This window comes from Stegostoma tigrinum, chromosome 2, assembly GCF_030684315.1.
Source record: "Stegostoma tigrinum isolate sSteTig4 chromosome 2, sSteTig4.hap1, whole genome shotgun sequence".
NCBI classification, from domain to species: Eukaryota; Metazoa; Chordata; class Chondrichthyes; order Orectolobiformes; family Stegostomatidae; genus Stegostoma; species Stegostoma tigrinum.
The window spans coordinates 75239680-75259852 of record NC_081355.1 but is presented as its reverse complement, the minus strand read 5'-3'; the positions used below and the strand labels follow the sequence as shown (position 1 = coordinate 75259852).

Below are 20173 nucleotides of genomic sequence, written 5' to 3'. Positions count from 1 at the left end.
ATTTTCAGGCACCGGACAGCATTGGTAATGAAGGGCACAGTAAATCTGAGGTGTATGTAACAAGGTTAGTACAGAACTTCAAACTACATATTGACTGAGCAAATCTAGTTAGCAGTATTGCTATGGAAGATGGATTTCTTGAATGTATGCAAGATAGTTTCTGGAACACACTCTGGAATTGTGTTGAGGAACTAAGTATAGACAGGCTATTTTGATCTAGTATTGTGCAGTGAGAAAGTGTGAATTAATAATCTCACTGTAAAGGCGCCTCCAGTGAACAGTGACCATATTATGATAGAATTTGAAATCAAGTTTGAATGTAATGTAGTTCAATCCAAAAGTAGGGTCTTACACATAAACAAAGTAAATCATGAAGATAAGAGAGGTGAATTGGGAAACTACATTAACACATACGATGGTAGATAAGCAATGGAAATCATTTAATGAATTAATACTTGCCTACCACAAATTTACATTTCCACTAGGTACAAAAAATCCAACAGGAAAGGTAATCCAATCAGAAATCAATAAAGATCAACAATGTAGATCTGTCGTGATGGATTAACTTGAAGCTAATGTTAAGAACCAAAAGAACTGTGGATGCTGTAAATCAGGAATAAAAACAAAGTTGCTGGAAAAGCTCAGCAGGTCTGGCAGCATCTGTGGAGGAGAAAACAGAGTTAACGTTTTGTGTCCGATGACCCTTCCTCAGAACTGTGTTCTGCAGATAAGCCTTCAAATCATTACACACATTCCTTACACAATTTGGAACAATTACCTCACGGCATATGTCATCCTGTCAGGTCTCAGAGCTCTGAGCATAATAAGTTTCTGAAGTGAGCTCTTCTTTTTCCACTCCTGAGGAAATTTCTCTTTTTCAGGACATTCTGATTCAACAAATTTCTTCCAGCGTTTGGCTGAGCCTTCAATGTCTCTGTCTAATCCACGAAACTCATCCATCATCGCCATAGTCTAAAAACAGTCAAACACATACATTTCTATCTTGTTTGGTTAAAGAAGTAAGCATGGAGGCGGAGGCAGTGGAAAAACTGCTCAATGTCCAAAAGTGGACAATCCTTCTTCCGCACCTACACTGGCCCTAAACTCCACCTCTTCCTCCGTTACATTGATGACTGTATCGGCGCCGCCTCATACTCCCATGAGGAGCTCGAACAGTTCATTCACTTCCCCAACACCTTCCACCCCAACCTTAAGTTCACCTGGTCTATCTCTAACACCTCCCTCACTTTCCTGGACCTCTCTGTCTCGATCTCGGGCAATCACCTAGAAACCGATATCCATTTCAAGCCTACAGCTACCCAGAATACACCTCCTCCCACCCACCTTCCTGCAAAAATGCCATCCCGTATTCCAAATTCCTTCACCTCCACCGCATCTGCTCCCAGGATGAGGCATTCCACTCCCATACATCTCAGATGTCCTCGTTATTCAAGGACTGCAACATCCCCCCTTCAGTGGTCGAGAACGCCCTTGACCGTGTCTCCCGCATTTCCCACAACTCATCCCTCACACCCCTTACCCCCAACAACAACCAAAAGAGAATGACCCTCGTCCTCACATACCACCCCCCCAAACCTCCAGATCCAATGCATCTTTGTCCGACACTTCCGCCATCTGCAATCTGACCCCACCCTTGTCAGATTTCCAGAGGGACCACTCTCTCCGTGACTCCCTTGTCTGCTGCACACTCCCTTCCAGCCCCACCACACTGGGCACATTTCCCTGTAACCGCAGGAAGTGCTACACCTGTGCCCACACCTCCTCCCTCACCCCTATCCCAGGCCCCAAGAAGACTTTCCACATCAAGCAGAGGTTCACCTGCACATCTGCCAGTGTGGTATACTGCATCTGCTGGTCCCATTGTGGCTTCACCTACATTGGAGAAACCAAGCAGAGGCTTGGGGACCGCTTTGCAGAACACCAACACTTGGTTTGCAATAAACAGCTGCACCTCCCAGTCGCAACCATTTCAACTCCCCCTCCCATTCCTCAGACTACATGTCCATCATAGGCCTCCTGCAGTGCCGCAATGAAGTCACCTGTAGGTTGCAGGAACAGCAACTTATACTCCGCTTGGGAACCCTGCAGCCCAATGGTATCAATGTGAAACTGGGCAACACTGCCACCAATTGTAGCTTCAAGGAAACTGGAATGCATAAATGATGACAATTGGAGGAATGTAGGGTCTAGAGAGGTTACCAGTCTGGAAGACATTACAGGAAAGGAAGACCTGAGGCCGCTGAGGGGTTTAAAGGCCAGGTTAAGAATTTTAAATGTTAAGGTTGTTCAGAGCAGGTATGAGATCTGAATGGGCTGTAATGAATTAGGATATGGGCAATGCTTTAATTAAGGGATGAAAGACAGGACTGGAATAGTTGAGTCTAATGCTGACTAAAACATAGTCGACTTCAAGAGCAGATTTGAATGTAAAATGGGCTGACTTAGATTGGAGATGGGTAATACTATGTAGGGAGAAGTCAGAGGTCTGGTGCTAGTGAAGGAACAGGGTTGGCAACTCACCTCAGAGACTAAAAGATTGCAGGCAGTCTGATTCAGCCTCAGACAACCATCAGGGAGAATAAAAAGAAAACGGCTTAAGTTATTTCAGGATTGAGACACTGACTTCACTCTTCCCAGCATTTAAGTGGAGAAGATTTTTGCCAGAATTTGATTCTGGGGAAACAGTGTAAAAAATTCAAACCAGTGGAGGAAAGTTGACAGAGATACTGACGAAGCAGAGCCAGGTCCTATCAGCATGCATGAGATATTGTGATTTTTGATGATGAAACTATAGGATAGCTGACCACTGAGATATAGAAGAAATACAGTCTAAATAAGGATTAAAATTGGCTGAAGGGCCTCTTCTTGTACTGTATAGAATTGTATCTATTCAAGCACAAAACTGCTGGTAAACTACTATATTTGTCACAACAATTCTGTTATCGTGGTGATGGATCATAGAAGAGGTGGTGTGCTGTGTAATGATCTAAAGAGACATCCAAGTCTCACTTGTTGGTAAGGTTTTTAAATAAAATTGTTCAACTATTTACACCGCTATAACACAATGTTGCACACCGAATCATCTCCCTCCAGAGTCTATAATCTACTATGCCACTGCTATTTACATATTTAAGCAACTCTCAAAAGGAAGGAAAATTAGTCATTTTCCAAAATAGGCATATGTTTTCTTTGTTCAGTTTTTATTCCTCCCTTTATGTAGGCTATGCTTATGACACATGTGAAAACAACAGTCACACTATCTATTTTCCTTCAGAATAAAAAATAATAGGAGGTCCCGATTCAGACCACGTAGATTTGTCTTGAGCATTAAGTACACTAACTGGACATGTGGTAAATATTATTCTAATAGGTCATGTATAACAACTTGTATTTACATCAACAGTAAATATAGAAAACACTCAAAATTGCTTCCCACACGAAATAAAAAACACAAGCGACCTAAAATGACCTTGATGGCACTCCAGGATTGAGTGGAGAGAAAATCAACAGGACTCTTGCACAAATGCTCTACTTTGAATCTCAGGAAAAAGTCAAGCTCTTCTGGATCTATTTCACCGTTCATCAACAGGATCTGTAAAATAAAACAATTTAAAATGTTCAATCTGAGGCTTTTTGTATCCTTTCCAAGTATGTTTCAAAACAATAAAGGAGAAATTTTAGCTCAACCAAAACAACAACAAAAACAGAAGTTGTTGGAAAAGCTCAGCATGTCTGGCAGAAAAAATATCAGACTTAATGTTAACTCTGATTGTTTTTTCTCCACAGATGCTGCCAGACCTCTGAGCTTTTCCAACAACTTCTGTTTTTGTTCCTGATTTACAGCATCCGCAGTTCTGTCTGTTTTTATTCAGTATTTAACTCACTGCCACATCCCTGCTAAGCACGCCCACCTTGAAGAAGCTCTGCTCCTCTCACTGATGGGATTTCCCTGCCAATCTTTCTTCTTGTTCACCAACATTAATTTCACTGTCACTCTTGGTGTTTGACTGAGTATTTGCTAAAACTCGTTTCCACAGCCATATCACATTGCTCTGTCACTGCCTCCAGCACAGACTCACCCCACATGGATTCAAATAGAAGTTTCATCCCTCATGTTTGGAATCCTCCCAGGATCACAGATATCTCTCTGACGTTCAACATTCCATAGACAGGTGCACTCATCACATCCTGAGATCCACACTCAGTGCCACGCGGTGCCACATGCACACTCTCAACCTTTCTCTCCAACAGCATGGCATTACGCTGGCTCACGGCTGCACGACTCTGCAGTTCCACTTCATCCTCCGGCTCATTTGCTGTGCTAACATGAAACTTTTTATTTTCCTTTCAGTCATCAAGGTCCACAATACGCAACAACTTAGAGATACTCCTGGCTCTCTGGTAACTTCCTCTCCTTCCATTCCCTCTGACTCCATCCCGTCGCCCAACCCCACCTCCTGTCGGGTATTGACCATCCCTCCTAACTTTCTGCGCTCTGATACTGAACATTCTGTACTCAGCCAAGTCCTCAGCTTTATTCCTCTGCATCCCCACCTTAACAAATTTCAGGCATGATTTGACGTTGAAATCTTCTTCTGCTGTCTTCGTCTCCACGCTCATTTCTTTGGACAAAAAGTCTTTTCCTCATCCCACAGACCCCTTTTCCCAGTTCCAATACTCTCCCTCCACCTGGGCTCCTCCCTCTGGCCTTTTACCGTGGACTCAGATCCAACCCTGACTTTGTTATTAAGCCTGCTGATAAGGGTGGTTCTATTGTAGTCTGGCAGACTGACCTCTGCATTGCAAAGCTCTCAGATACCTCACCCAATCTTTCCCTGGACCATGACTCCACCATGACACATCCAGCCATTGTATCTACTATGGTAACTGATCTCATTTCATCTGGTGATTTTCCCCCCCAACTGCTTCCAAGCAAACAGTACCTCAGCCCCACGCAGCTCACTTTAACCTTCTTCCAAAACACCACAAACAGAACTGTCCAGGCAGATCCATTGTTTCACCCTGCTCCTGCCCCACAGAACTCATCTCTTCCTACCTTGACTCAAGTCTTCTCTCCCTGGCCCAATCCCTGCCCACGTACATCTGTGATTCCTCTGATGCTTCATGCCAGTTTCAAAATTTCCAGTTTGCAGGTTCCAGCCGCCTGCTCTTTACCATGGATGACAATCCCTTTACACATCCATTCCCCACCAGGAGGGTCCTAGGGTGCTCGCTTCTTCCTTGAACAAAAACCTGAACATCCCCACCCACCACCACCCTCCTCTGCTTAGCCGAGCTCATCCTCACCCTCAACAACCTCTCTTTTAAGTCTTCTCATTTTCTTCAGGTAAGAGGGTTGGCCATGGGTATCCGTATGGGGCCCAATTATGCCTGTCTCTTTGTGGGATAACTGGAACATTCCTTGTTCCCGTGCTATTCCGGCCCCGACCCACAACTCTTTCTATGATACATCAATGATATCGTCGGTACTGTTTCCCTCTCTCATCCAGAATTGGAAAAGTTCATCGAGTTCGCTTCCAATTTCCACTCTGCCCTCATTTTCACCTGGTCTACCTCTGACTCCTCCCTTCCCTTCCTCAACATCTGCTTCCATTTCTGGGGATAGATTGGCCACTAATATCCATTACAAATCCACTGACTCCCACAGCTAACTGGACTATACATCCTCACACCGCACTTCCTATAAAGACTCCATCCCATTCTCTCAGTTCCTCCACCCCAGTCGCATATGTTCAAATGAGGCCAACTTCGACTAGGGAGCCTCCGAAATGTCCACCTTCTTCCTCAACTATGGATTTCCCAGCTCTGTTGTCAACAGGGCCCTCAACTGGGTCTGACCCATTTCCTGCACTTCCACCGTCACCCCTTCTCTTCCCTTCTGCAACAGCGATAGGGTTCTCCTTGTCCTTTCCTACCATCCCACCTGCATCCATATTGAGAAGATCATCAGACGCCATTTCCGCCACCTCCAGTGAAATACCACCACCAGACACGTACTTCTCTCCACTCCCTTGTCCACCTTCCGCAGGGACTGTTCCCTCTGGGACACCCTCGCCCACATTTCCTTCACCCCCAACACATCCCCACAGTCCTACAGCACCTTCCACTGTAACCGGCGATGGTGTAACACCTGCCCATTTACCTCCTCCCTCCCCAGTATCCAAGGGCCCAAACATACCTTCCAGGTGAAGTAACACTTCACCGGCACTTCCCAGAATCCAGTCTACTGTGTTTGTTGCTCACAATGTGGTCTCCTCTACACTGGGGAAATGAAGCGTAGACTGGGCGACTGTTTCGCTGAACATCTACATTCTGCTCACAAAAAGACCCTGAGTTACCTGTTGCCTGCCACTTTAACACACCACCCTGCTCCCTGGCCAACATCTCTGTCTCTGGCTTGCTGCAGAGTTCCAACGAAGCTCAATGTAAGCTGGAAGACAACACCTCATTTTCTGTTTGAGGACCCTGCAGCCCTCTGGCCTCAATATTGAGTTCTGACGAAGGGTCACTGGTCCTGAAACGTTAACTCTGTTCTTTCCTTCACCAGTGCTGCTTGGCCTGCTGAGCTTTTCCAGCAGCTTTGTTTTTGTTTGAGTTCAATAATTTTAGGGCCTGCACTCATCCATGTCCTACCTACCTATCCCACACACCAGGCCTTGTTATCACATAGCCTGCCATTACACATTACCTACTGTTAGTCACTAATGGTCCCTATTAACAACTATTCACACTTGTAACCAGATTGTTATTAATGCCTTGTCCATCCAACTGCTCTTTTCTCTCTTCCAGCTCTATCCTATCATTTACTCCCTACCCAATCCCCCTCCCTATTTTCTGCATATACACCAACATTTTCCAAGCTACCATCAATTCTGAGGAAGGGTCACTGGACCCCAAACGTTAACTCTGATTTTCTCTCCACAGACGTTGCCAGACCTGCTGAGATTTCCTGGCAATGTTTGCTTTTGTTCCCGATTAACAGCATCCACAGTTATTTCAGCTTTTATTTGAAATTTTAGCTGACTGGACGCGAAAGCTGCTTAGATTTCAGATAATCTGTGCATGATGACAGAAAACCTTTTGTTTGTTGTTACATTTATCCTAAAATTCCAAGAAAAGTTGCCACATTAAAAGTCCAACAGCCTTTAACAGCAAATCAAATTTATAAAATAATTTTATTAAATATGTCAGGCAACCAAGCTGGACTCTTTCCTGCTCAAACTAATCACTTGTTTTGATTTGAACACTGCAGGCAACTCATGCACTCAATTCCCAAAACAGTTGCTGGGTCTTCTTAACTGGGGGTGCCCTTCGAAAATTTCATAGCCATTGTTTTCAGCCTGATCACATCTAATTCTAAGTCGCACTGGCTGGCAACGTTTTGGACATTTTTAAAATGCAAGAATTGTTCCATGAACTGCATATGGATGCTTTCCTGTTTCATGAATGGTGTTCTACTGTCCTTTCCAAAAATGGTTTCCAGGGCAAAATTTCAACAATAAGTATTTAAACAATAGTGCACAGTTAATTAGAAAATAGAAAATATTTAGAGAAATTTTGCTGCTGGGATTCTACAATGACAATTTTCACAGCAATTTGGCTGATCTTTTTTCAGTATGACCAGGTTAATAAGAATTTATATGCATCTCTATGATAGGCACTTGACATGTAACTATATTCTAATAGTTACTCCTTTTTCAAAGGTTTTGTTAAGATTATTAGTTTAATTATTGGAGGCTGTAGTAGGATAAAAGGTTCATAACAAATAATTGCAAACAATTTCATTTTCAAATATATTTCACTGCAGGCTGCCACATTATAAAATCCAGATTTCAGTTGAGTTTCTGTAATGTGTTAAACTGCAAAACGTAACTTCCCTATGTGAAAATTACTTACTATGAACCAGTTAGAGACTTAGGTATATTTTTGCTAACAGGGAATTAAAGGATCAAACTCACCTAAGGTTTCTGACTTGCAAATAAGAAATCTATATTGAAGTTATTGACTGAATATAGAGCAATCTCATTAGCAACATCAATACAAACAAATTATTGTACAATTAAAGATTCCGTTCTAAGCATTCTGATAAATACATTGCGAATGAAAACCCAAGGATTTTGATAATCTATACTGTCAATGGATAGTGAATTGCAACATTTACTGGTCACACACAATGCTGGAAATGTAGTGAATCAGGCCGCAAAACTTTTGGAATGACTAAAACACCAAAGACAATTTGCACCAAAAAATTACCTGGAAAGTTGTGTGAGAAATAAATACAACCTTGTCTTTTTCAAAGAGACCTCTGCTGGTATAGAGAAACACAGAATGTGTGATGGAGTCTGTAAGGTTTGCTACTCGCTCCTTCAGATCCTCTGACTGTTCTGTCCGTTCAATAGCTTTACGAAATACCATGTTAAAGGCCTAAAGTAAATTAAAAATACCTCAGTTAACCAACAGGCATTAGTGTGATTGTCATGCTATATGGATTCAAACATGATGATGGGAGTTTATCTTGGTATGTTATTTCCTCTTTTTTTCCTCTTCCTGAGCAGCACTAGGTCGATATGCCTCATTATTCTTCATGGCACAGCAATACAGACCTGTGGTTACTATTTTTTAAATTGTCATTTATACATTATTTAATAATGAATGTGGAATCAACCAGTTAAACTATCAACCTTTGATCCTGCTGTATCACCTCCAGATAAGGCAAGAAGATGACTCTCTGAGAGATGACAATGCATTGTCCTGCATGGAAGACACAATATTGACAAATTGTAATTATGCTTGCCATGGTTTTCTGTCCACTGAAATTAATGGATGTGTCATTCCGATAGGTAGATTTCTTTGATGGCAACATATCCTGTGTTTCGTTTAGTAATGGTCGATCTTATGCAAAAGCCAACTCCTGTGTTTTGATAAAACATCATTTAATTTTCATTTTCGTTTAAGCTGTATCATCAATTCTTGATGTTTGTCGAAAAATCCAAATGCATGTACTTTTGGCTCTTCTGAAATTATATTCTGGGGATGGAGTCTGCATGAACAGGTGCTGACCTAGCAACTCTGTGATAGTAAACCAACGACAAAGTGTGGATTTCAACTTCTTCAAAATATTACCCATGTAACAGTTGACACTAACATTTTTGTAGTCTTAGAAACCTGACTCATGCAAAGCATATATTGCATACTCTGTGGCGCTTGTTGCTATAATCTACATTGTTTAGAAAGTAGGTGTGTTTCAGCAGTTTATTTCAACATTCAAAACAACACACTTGATTGCACAGTATGAGCTGAAAACTTAGATCATGGTTTATGTGCTTTGAAATATATTTTTTAGGTTAAAAACATGCTGTTTTAAGAATTAAAATTTAAGTTAACTATGGAAAATGGAATAAATACAATTAAAGGAAGCTTGGTGTCTATTATCCTTAAAAGATTATGGACATATTGAGTTAAGGGGTGAGGAGCTTGAAATCTAAGACCATGGAACAGCAGGTACACTTTTTTAGCTAAACAGCTGGAGTACGATATCTATTATCCTTGCAGTAATGACATTCAACATTTGAATAGAGAGTTAGAGATGTTTGTTTCAAAGAAGAAATTACAAATGAAGCATAATTAACTTAAAAATCCCAACCAAAAGAACTGTGGATGCTATAAGTGCCAAGAAACATTCTGAGGAAGGATTATCAGACCTGAAACATTAACTCTGATTTCTTTTCACAGATGCTGCCAGACTTGCTGAGCTTTTCCAGCAATTCCTGTTTTTGTAACTTAGAAGTCAGTTTGAGAATAGCTCAGCGCAGGCTACATCATCATGGAGGTAGGCAGAGTTCACTGGAAAATGCTTTGCTTTTGATTTACCATTGCGTTTTCTGGGAGAAGATTTTAGGTATACGTACTATGCAGCTCATTGAAATAAGTTAGCCAAAATAATTGACGGTTAGACAGGTCTGAATGAAAAGAAGAATAAATTCCTGCCTTCAGCATTGATCATGTGGAAGGCAGGTGACACAATCTCAGTCTGAATTTTGTGAGCAATTGAAGCTGGAAGATGGCCTAGATTGAAGATGGTGGGAAAATGTACAATGAGCCTCAATGTTTAGTTTAAAAAAAATGCAACCATAAAAGTAGCTTGTAAGCATTGGAGAAGTAAATGGAACAATGGACTGAAGCTTGCACAGTCACTGGAGGCCAACAAGGACATCTATGTGTGGAACCATGGGAGATGGATGAGATACTAAACAAGTATCTCCTGTTGGTATTTACGATGGAAAAGGAAATGGAAGCTAGAGAACTAAGGGAAATAAACAGTGATACCTTGAAAAGTGTCCATCTTACAGAAGAGGTGGTGCTGGAAGTCTTAAAATGCATAAAAGGTTGATAAATCCCCAGGACCTGATCAGATGTATGCCAGAACTTCTCAGGAAGCTAGGGAAGGGATTACTAGACCCCTTGTTGAAATGCTTGTATCAACAGCTATGGGTGAGGTGCTGGAAGACTATTAGAATATTAAAGAAAGGTTGGTAAGGAAGTGCCAGAGAACTACAGCCTGTTGAGCTTGACTTCAGTGGTGGATACGTTGTTGGAGGGGATTCTGAGGGACAACATTTGAATGCATTTGGAATGGCAAGGGCTAATTAGGAATACTTAAGATGGCTTTGTGTGTGATAATCGTGTCTCACTAACTAGACTGAACTTTTTGAAGAAGTGACAAAGAAGGTTTATGAAGGCAGAGTAGTTGATGTTGCCTATATGGACTTCATGATGTGGATATGTCAGTCTTGGTCTGGGGTGGACAAATTCTGAAGTCACACAACACCAACTTATAGCCCGAGATAACAAGTTGTAGAGCTGGATGAGCACAGCAGGCCAAGCAGCAGCAGAGGAGCAGGAAAGCTGATGTTTCAGGCCTAGATCCTTCTTCAGAAAAGGGTTTGGCCCGAAACATCAGCTTTCATGCTCCTCTGATGCTGCTTCGCATGCTGTGTTCATCCAGCACTATACCTTGTTATCTCAGATTCTCCAGCGTCTGCAGTTCCTACTATCTCTGAACCAAGTTACAGCCCAACAGATTTATTTAAAATGAAAAGGTTTTGGAATGCTCTGAAAGCTTGTGATTTTAAATAAACCTTTTGGACCATAACCTAGTGTTGTATGAATTCTGACTATATGGGTTTCAGCGAGGCATACAACAGGTTCAACAGGGAAAACTGGTTAGTGAAGTTAGATCACATGGAAGTCAGGGGAAGCTGGTCAATTGGATACAAAATTAGCTTGAACGTAGGAGACAGGTGGTGGTGGAGAGTTGTTTTTTGGATTGGAGGCCTGTGAGACCAGTGGTGTGCAACAAGGATTCATGCTGGGTTCAGTCATAATGGGAACTGCAGATGCTGGAGAATCCAAGATAATGAAATGTGAGGCTGGATGAACACAGCAGGCCAAGCAGCATCTCAGGAGCACAAAAGCTGACGTTTCGGGCCCAGACCCTTTATCAGAGAGGGGGATGGGGTGAGGGTTCTGGAATAAATAGGGAGAGAGGGGGAGGCGGACCGAAGATGGAGAGAAAAGAAGATAGGTGGAGAGGAGAGTATAGATGGGGAGGTAGGGAGGGGGTAGGTCAGTCCAGGGAAGACAGACAGGTCAAGGAGGTGGGATGAGGTTAGTAGGTAGGAGATGGAGGTGCGGCTTGGGGTGGGAGGAAGGGATGGGTGAGAGGAAGAACAGGTTAGGGAGGCAGAGACAGGTTGGACTGGTTTTGGGATGCAGTGGGTGGAGGGGAAGAGCTGGGCTGGTTGTGTGGTGCAGTGGGGGGAGGGGACGATCTGGGCTGGTTTTGGGATGCGGTGGGGGAAGGGGAGATTTTGAAGCTGGTGAAGTCCACATTGATACCATTGGGCTGCAGGGTTCCCAAGCGGAATATGAGTTGCTGTTCCTGCAACCTTCGGGTGGCATCATTGTGGCACTGCAGGAGGCCCATGATGGACATGTCATCTAAAGAATGGGAGGGGGAGTGGAAATGGTTTGCCACTGGGAGGTGCAGTTGTTCATTGCGAACCGAGCGGAGGTGTTCTGCAAAGCGGTCCCCAAGCCTCCAATTGGTTTCCCCATTGTAGAGGAAGCCACACCGGGTACAGTGGATGCAGTATACCACATTGGCAGATGTGCAGGTGAACCTCTGCTTAATGTGGAAAGTCATCTTGGGGCCTGGGATAGGGGTGAGGGAGGAGGTGTGGGGGCAAGTGTAGCATTTCCTGCGGTTGCAGGGGAAGGTGCCGGGTGTGGTGGGGTTGGACAACACCATTCATGACCTCATCACCTCAGGGGACCTCCCACCCACAGCCTCCAACCTCATTGTTCCCCAACCCCGCACGGCCCGTTTCTATCTCCTTCCCAAAATCCACAAACCTGCCTATCCTGGTCAACCCATCGTCTCAGCCTGTTCCTGCCCCACCGAACTCATCTCTACCTATCTGGACTCCATTTTCTCCCCTTTGGTCCAGGAACTCCCTACCTACATCCATGACACCACCCACGCCCTCCACCTCCTCCAGGACTTCCAATTCCCTGGCCCCCAACACCTCAATTTCACCATGGACGTCCAGTCCCTATACACCTGTATTCCGCATGCAGATGGCCTCAAGGCCCTCTGCTTCTTCCTGTCCCGCAGGCCCGACTAGTCCCCCTCCACCGACACCCTCATCCGCCTAGCTGAACTCGTCCTCACCCTCAACAGCTTCTCTTTCGATTCCTCCCACTTCCTACAGACTAAGAAGGTGGCCATGGGCACCCACATGGGCCCCAGCTATGCCTGCCTCTTTGTAGGTTACGTGGAACAGTCCCTCTTCTGCACCTACACAGGCCCAAAACCCCACCTCTTCCTCCGTTACATTGATGACTGTATCGGCGCCGCCTCTTGCTCCCCAGAGGAGCTCGAACAGTTCATCCACTTCACCAACACCTTCCACTCCAACCTTCAGTTCACCTGGGCCATCTCCAGCGCATCCCTCACCTTCCTGGATCTCTCAGTCTCCATCTCAGTCAACCACCTTGTAACTGATGTCCATTTCAAGCCCACCGACACCCACAGCTACCTAGAATACACCTCCTCCCACCCACCCTCCAGCAAAAATTCCATCCCCTATTCCCAATTCTTCCGCCTCCGCCGCATCTGCTCCCACGATGAGGCATTCCACTGCCGCACATCCCAGATGTTCAAGTTCTTCAAGGACCGCAACTTTCCCCCCACAGTGGTCAAGAACGCCCTTGACCGCGTCTCCCGCATTTCCCGCAACACATCCCTCACACCCCGCCCCCGCCACAACCGCCCAAAGAGGATCCCCCTCGTTCTCACACACCACCCCACCAACCTCCGGATACAACGCATCATCCTCCGACACTTCCGCCATCTACAATCCGACCCTACCACCCAAGACATTTTTCCATCCCCACCCCTGTCTGCTTTCCGGAGAGACCACTCTCTCCGTGACTCCCTTATTCGCTCCACACTGCCCTCCAAGCCCACCACACCCGGCACCTTCCCCTGCAACTGCAGGAAGTGCTACACTTGCCCCCACACCTCCTCCCTCACCCCTATCCCAGGCCCCAAGATGACTTTCCACATTAAGCAGAGGTTCACCTGCACATCTGCCAATGTGGTATACTGCATCCACTGTACCCGGTGTGGCTTCCTCTACATTGGGGAAACCAAGCGGAGGCTTGGGGACCGCTTTGCAGAACACCTCCGCTCGGTTCGCAATAAACAACTGCACCTCCCAGTTGCAAACCATTCCCACTCCCCCTCCCATTCTTTAGATGACATGTCCATCATGGGCCTCCTGCAGTGCCACAATGATGCCACCCGAAGGTTGCAGGAACAGCAACTCATATTCCACTTGGGAACCCTGCGGCCCAATGGTATCAATGTGGACTTCACCAGCTTCAAAATCTCCCCTTCCCCCACCGCATCCCAAAACCAGCCCAGATCGTCCCCTCCCCCCACTGCACCACACAACCAGCCCAGCTCTTCCCCTCCACCCACTGCATCCCAAAACCAGTCCAACCTGTCTCTGCCTCCCTAACCTGTTCTTCCTCTCACCCATCCCTTCCTCCCACCCCAAGCCGCACCTCCATCTCCTACCTACTAACCTCATCCCACCTCCTTGACCTGTCCGTCTTCCCTGGACTGACCTATCCCCTCCCTACCTCCCCACCTATACTCTCTTCTCCACCTATCTTCTTTTCTCTCCATCTTCGGTCTGCGTCTCCCTCTCTCCCTATTTATTCTAGAACCCTCACCCCATCCCCCTCTCTGATAAAGGGTCTAGGCCCGAAACGTCAGCTTTTGTGCTCCTGAGATGCTGCTGGGCCTGCTGTGTTCATCCAGCCTCACATTTCATTACCTTTCATGCTGGGTTCACTGCTTTTTGTCATTTAAATTAATTATTTGCATATGAATACCTGAGGTACGGTTAGTACGTTTGCAGACGACACCAAAATTGGAGGTGTCGTGGACAATGAAGATGGTTATCTCATGGGACCTTGATCAGATGGGCCAAGGAATGGCAGATGGAGTTAATTTGGATAAATGTGAAGTGTTGCATGTTGGTAAGGCAAATCTGTCCAGGACTTGTACTGTTAATTGTAGGGCCCTGGGGAGTGTTTCCGAACAAAGAGACCTCAGGTTGCCTTTTCATAGTTCCTTGAAAGTGGCGCCGCAGGTAGACAGGATTGTGAAGAAGGCATTTGGCATGCTTGCTTTCATTGGTCAGTACACTGAGTATAGTAGTTGGGATGTCATGGAATGGCTGTAGAGGACATTGATTAGGCCACTTTTAGAGTACTGTATTCAATTCTGGTCTCCTTGCTATAAGAAAGATGCTGATCAACATGAAAGGGTTCAGAAAAGATTTACAAGGATATTGCTGCATTTGAAGGGTTTGAGCTATAGGGAGAGGGTGAAAAGGTTGGGGCTATTTTACCCTGAAGTGTTGAAGGTTGAAGGGTGATGTTACAGAGGTTTATAAAATCGTGAGAGGTATGTATAAGCTGAATAACAAAGGTGTTTTTCCCATGGTAAGGGAGTCCAAAACTAGAGGGCATAGGTTTAGGGTGAGAGGGGAAAAATTTTATAGGAATCTGAGTGCCAACCTTTTCATGCAGAGTGTGGTGTGTGTATGGAATGAGCTGCCAGAACATGTGGTAGAGATGGGTATAATTACAACATTTAAAAGGCATCTGGGTGGGCACATGGATTGAAGGATTTAGAAGTATATGGGTCAAATGCTGGCAAAATGGGGCTATATTTATTTAGGATATCTGGTCAGCATGGATGAATTGGAACAATGGTTTGCTTCTGCGCTGTATAACTCTATGATTTCTAAATGAAAGTAGTAACTTTAAGAATAGCTTGACCTGAGGAAAGCTGGTCTCCGTAGAAATACAGAACTTTTACGATTGACGTGTTTTGTATGAGGATTCCAAGGGGGAGTCCGAAGTAGGCATACTATGGTAATAGACTATAATCTTAAACCGCTAGTCCTTATTTTGTTCAAGTCTTCAATACACAATAAAGTTTGTTTTGTCAAAGCTTGTAGCATATTTCTACTGGTTAAAATTAGGTATTCAGAATTCTTTCTAAATATTAACAGCCCCTAAGTTGTCATTGTCAGTCATCCTTGATTCGACATTGTACTCAGTGTCACAGGCTTTTGCTGTATGCCTTCACGTGACTGAACAGACAGACTCTCAACCCGCATTCTCTGAAACATGAGGCAAGTTGTCCCACGAGGTAAGGGTCTCTCGCCAGATTGCAACAAGGGGCAAAGATCCTGCTCCTACTGAAACGTAATCTTCAAGTGTTCATGTGTATTTTGATTTAACCTAACGGTCAGTGATTCTACTGTCAATGAAATCAGATTCAGGAATTGTTATTCACATGTATGTTATAACATGGTTAAAGCAGGCTGAGACAAAGAAAAATTGCACCCTTTCTACTGCTTATTTAACATCCTAGTCTTATATCAGTTGGTTTGAATACATTACACTCAATCCCTCTGTCAAAGCAATAGGCTCATACATTCATCTTTTCAAAACTCTGCTAGTTGCACAACGCCACTCAACAACGACCAGTTTAATGTAAACGCTGTTTTCTGTCCTGTTTTCTTCTGTGCGAAATATGGTGTACCTGCAGGCATAATATAGTTAGGATTTCCATAAGAAATTTGATGGGATGACACTTCAAAAGTAATTGTGCAAAATAAAAGCTCATGTGTAGAGGTTAACTTGGTTGCATGGAAAGAAGAATGATAGAAGAAACAGGCCATGGGAATGTGTGGACAAAAATATGGCAGATAGAGTATAACTTAGGAAAATATGAAGTTTCTCATTTTGGCAGGGAGAATGAAAAAACAGTCTTTTACACCTGAGAACTGAGAACAACTCTGAAGTGGAGTGGGATTTAAGTGTCCTAGTGAATGAATCACAAAACTTCAGTATGCAGGTACAGCATGTAATCAGGAATGTGATAGGAATGCTGTTCCTTATTACAAGAGAAATTGAACATAAAAGCAATGATGTTATGCTACAGTTACACAGGGCATCAGTTAGACCACGTATTGAATATTGTGGGCTGTATGGTCTCCCCATATTTAAGGATGGATATAGAGTATTGGAGTCAGTTTAGAAGGTGTTTACAAGATTGACATCTATAATGGGCAGTTTGCCTTATTAAAGTAGGTTGGACAGGTTGGGTTTGTATCCACCGGGGTGTGGAAGAATGAGGGGTGAGCTAATTGAAGTGTATAGGATTCTGAGTGATCTTCACAAGTTGAATGTGGAGAGGAAGGTTCCTCTTATGGTTAAGGTCAGAACTAGGGGACACTATTTTAAAATTAAGGGTGACCCCTTCAGGACAAAGATGAGGAGAAATCTCTTTGGAGAATTATGTGACTTTGGAACTTACTGTCTTAGAAGACAGTAGAGGTAGGTCATCAAATAGTTTTAAGTCAGAGGTGCATAGATTCTTGTTAGGCGGGAAGCTCAAGGGTTACTGTCAGTCATGGAAACTCAAAATGCAAATAACCAGGATTGTGATAAATGGTAGAGCAGCCTCAAGCAGCTGGATGTATTACTTCTGCTCCTATTTTGTATATAATTTAATTTTATGGGTTATTCCGTACCTTGAGAGAAAATTGGTAAATGGGATTCATTTTCCTGAGGTCATTGATGATGAAGTAAAGAAGTGAAGCCCGTGCTGCTGCTGGCCGATAGCACTCACGAGCCTCATTGATCCTCATTTCGTTGTCCTTTGCTTCATTCACCTGCACAACAACAGATTCCCAGTTAAAGCTGTATCAGGCCTTTATAAGTACGTTCACATCGTACATCTCTCCTAATCTTGTGGAAGTACTGAATTGTATTGTGTAGAAGTTATTCTTGAGCATTCTGAATTCAATAGCCACTAAAAACTAACAATACTCCTTGATAGGATACTACATACTGCTGGAATATTCTCCCTAAATCTCTCTCCCTTGCTGTCATTCTATCTGCCATGAGTTGATTGTTCAAAGACTACCTCTGTTTGTAAATTCAGAAAAATAATTCAGCAGTCTGCAACACAGCACTCAATACAAGCAGTTGAAAATATATCAAGTATTGATCGCTCCACACTGCCCTCCAACCCCACCACACCCGGCACCTTCCCCTGCAACCGCAGGAAATGCTACACTTGCCCCCACACCTCCTCCCTCACCCCTATCCCAGGCCCCAAGATGACTTTCCACATTAAGCAGAGGTTCACCTGCACATCTGCCAATGTGGTATACTGCATCCACTGTACCCGGTGTGGCTTTCTCTACATTGGGGAAACCAAGCGGAGGCTTGGGGACCGCTTTGCAGAACACCTCTGCTCGGTTCACAATAAACAACTGCACCTCCCAGTCGCAAACCATTTCCACTCCCCCTCCCATTCTTTAGATGACATGTCCATCATGGGCCTCCTGCAGTGCCACAATGATGCCACCCGAAGGCTGCAGGAACAGCAACTCATATTCCGCTTGGGAACCCTGCAGCCCAATGGTATCAATGTGGACTTCACCAGCTTCAAAATCTCCCCTTCCCCCACCGCATCCCAAAACCAGCCCAGTTCGTCCCCTCCCCCCACTGCACCACACAACCAGCCCAACTCTTCCCCTCCACCCACTGCATCCCAAAACCAGTCCAACCTGTCCATGCCTCCCTAACCTGTTCTTCCTCTCACCCATCCCTTCCTCCCACCCCAAGCCACACCTCCATCTCCTACCTACCAACCTCATCCCACCTCCTTGACCTGTCCGTCTTCCCTGGACTGACCTATCCCCTCCCTACCTCCCCACCTATACTCTCTTCTCCACCTATCTTCTTTTCTCTCCATCTTCGGTCCACCTCCCCCTCTCTCCCTATTTATTCCAGAACCCTCACTCCATCCCCCTCTCTGATGAAGGGTCTAGGCCCGAAACATCAGCTTTTGTGCTCCTGAGATGCTGCTGGGCCTGCTGTGTTCATCCAGCCTCACATTTTATTAACCAAGTATTAAAATGAAGTTGGCTGAGACCCCTCCATTAGCTATGTAGCAGGAAGCAGTATGGAAGGCCAGCAAATGAATTCCGCATCATGTTTAGCACAGGCTAATATGATTCAAAGCAGGAAGTCTTCTTGATGCCCCTTTCATTGGCTAGAAAATTCAATAGAATTTATATAAGGCTGTTGATTTGCTACTGTGTGTTCTGATTTTATGTCCTACCTGAATCCACATGCTTTCCAGGTCTCTGAAAAATAGCTTCTGTTGTTGAATAGAGGCTTTTCTGGACATTAGCTATTACAGTAAGAATTCCATACCATTACAATAATTAGTTTTCCAATTTTGCAGAAAGCTGAATTTCAGAAATGCTAACATTTTAGATTTTAGAATATGACTCATGCAATGTAACAATCTCCCTAAACACTGGTCATTGATTTACCTTCTGCTCAATCTCTGCTGCTGTTAGTTTTGTTGTCTCTAGTCTTTCCACCAGCTCTGTGTCACCAAGAAAATTGCCCTCTGCAGCAGACAAACGGGTAAGGAGCTCATCCTCTAGTCGTTTCAGTTCAATCTTATAATGATTCTGCTGCTTAGTCAATTTGGACTGTACACAGGAAACAAAATGATTAGTGTATTGGTATAACTGGATTTTAGAGTGACCATAAGCAGATCCTACTTTTAAAATAAAATTGTTGGAATATATCCATATTGGTTCTTCCTTCTGTCTAGGAGCTGAATTTAAGAACCAAGAACCCTTTTTCAAATTTTCATGATCTAAATTTTAATAACAAACTAGACACACACACACACACACACACACACACACACACACACACACACACACACACACACACACACACACACACATGTACACTCTCGCTCCCTCGAGGGAACCCTCCCTGAACGGCAAATAATGCTATTATTTCTTTTCTCAAGAAAGGAGACCAAAACTGTATACCGTGTGTCAGATGTGGTCTCACCAATGCCCCATACAAGTGTAATAAAACTTTGCGATAAACATTCTTTCCGTCCACGCAACGACGAGCTGTACCTGTTTATTAACACTGTGTGAGCCCTTTACTATGACACTCAGATCCCTCTGTACAGCAGAGTGTTGCAATTTTTCTCTATTTAAATAATATACTGCTTTTCTATTCTCCCTGTCAAAGTGAATGATTTCACATTTTCCCACATTAGAATCGATCAGCTAATTTTTTACCCACTCACTTCTCCTACCTAGATCCCTTTGTGGACTCTATGACCTCCTCACAATTTAATTTCCTACTTATCTTTGTGCCATCATTAAACTTAGCAACACACATACAATTCCTTCATCCAAGTAACTTACATAGATTGCGGGTAGTTGAGGTTCCAGCACTGACCCCTGTGGCTTTCCAATAGTTACAGCTCGCCAACCATAAGTGGCTCATTTATCCCTGCTCTCTGTTTCATGTGAGCCAACTAATCCTCTAGCCATGATAATGTGTCACCCTCTACACCATGAACTCTTATTCCTTGACAACTATCTTAAGCACCTGTTCACCTTGCCTGTTCATATCAAGCAGT

General features: G+C 44.1%; 1 protein-coding gene across 4 annotated transcripts in view; it reads right to left on the bottom strand.

Annotated features, from left to right (window-relative positions):
- LOC125461085 (dynein axonemal heavy chain 11-like) overlaps positions 1 to 20173 on the bottom strand; it is a 466228-nt gene that overhangs the window by 96373 nt on the left and 349682 nt on the right. For all 4 annotated transcript variants that reach the window (XM_059654665.1, XM_059654655.1, XM_059654658.1 and 1 more), the window contains 5 exons: positions 19047 to 19211; positions 17229 to 17369; positions 8296 to 8466; positions 3491 to 3613; positions 779 to 972 (listed from right to left, as the gene is read on the bottom strand). In XM_059654665.1, the coding sequence (XP_059510648.1) occupies positions 779 to 972; positions 3491 to 3613; positions 8296 to 8466; positions 17229 to 17369; positions 19047 to 19211 (794 nt within the window). The remainder of the gene's footprint in view (positions 1 to 778; positions 973 to 3490; positions 3614 to 8295; positions 8467 to 17228; positions 17370 to 19046; positions 19212 to 20173) is intronic.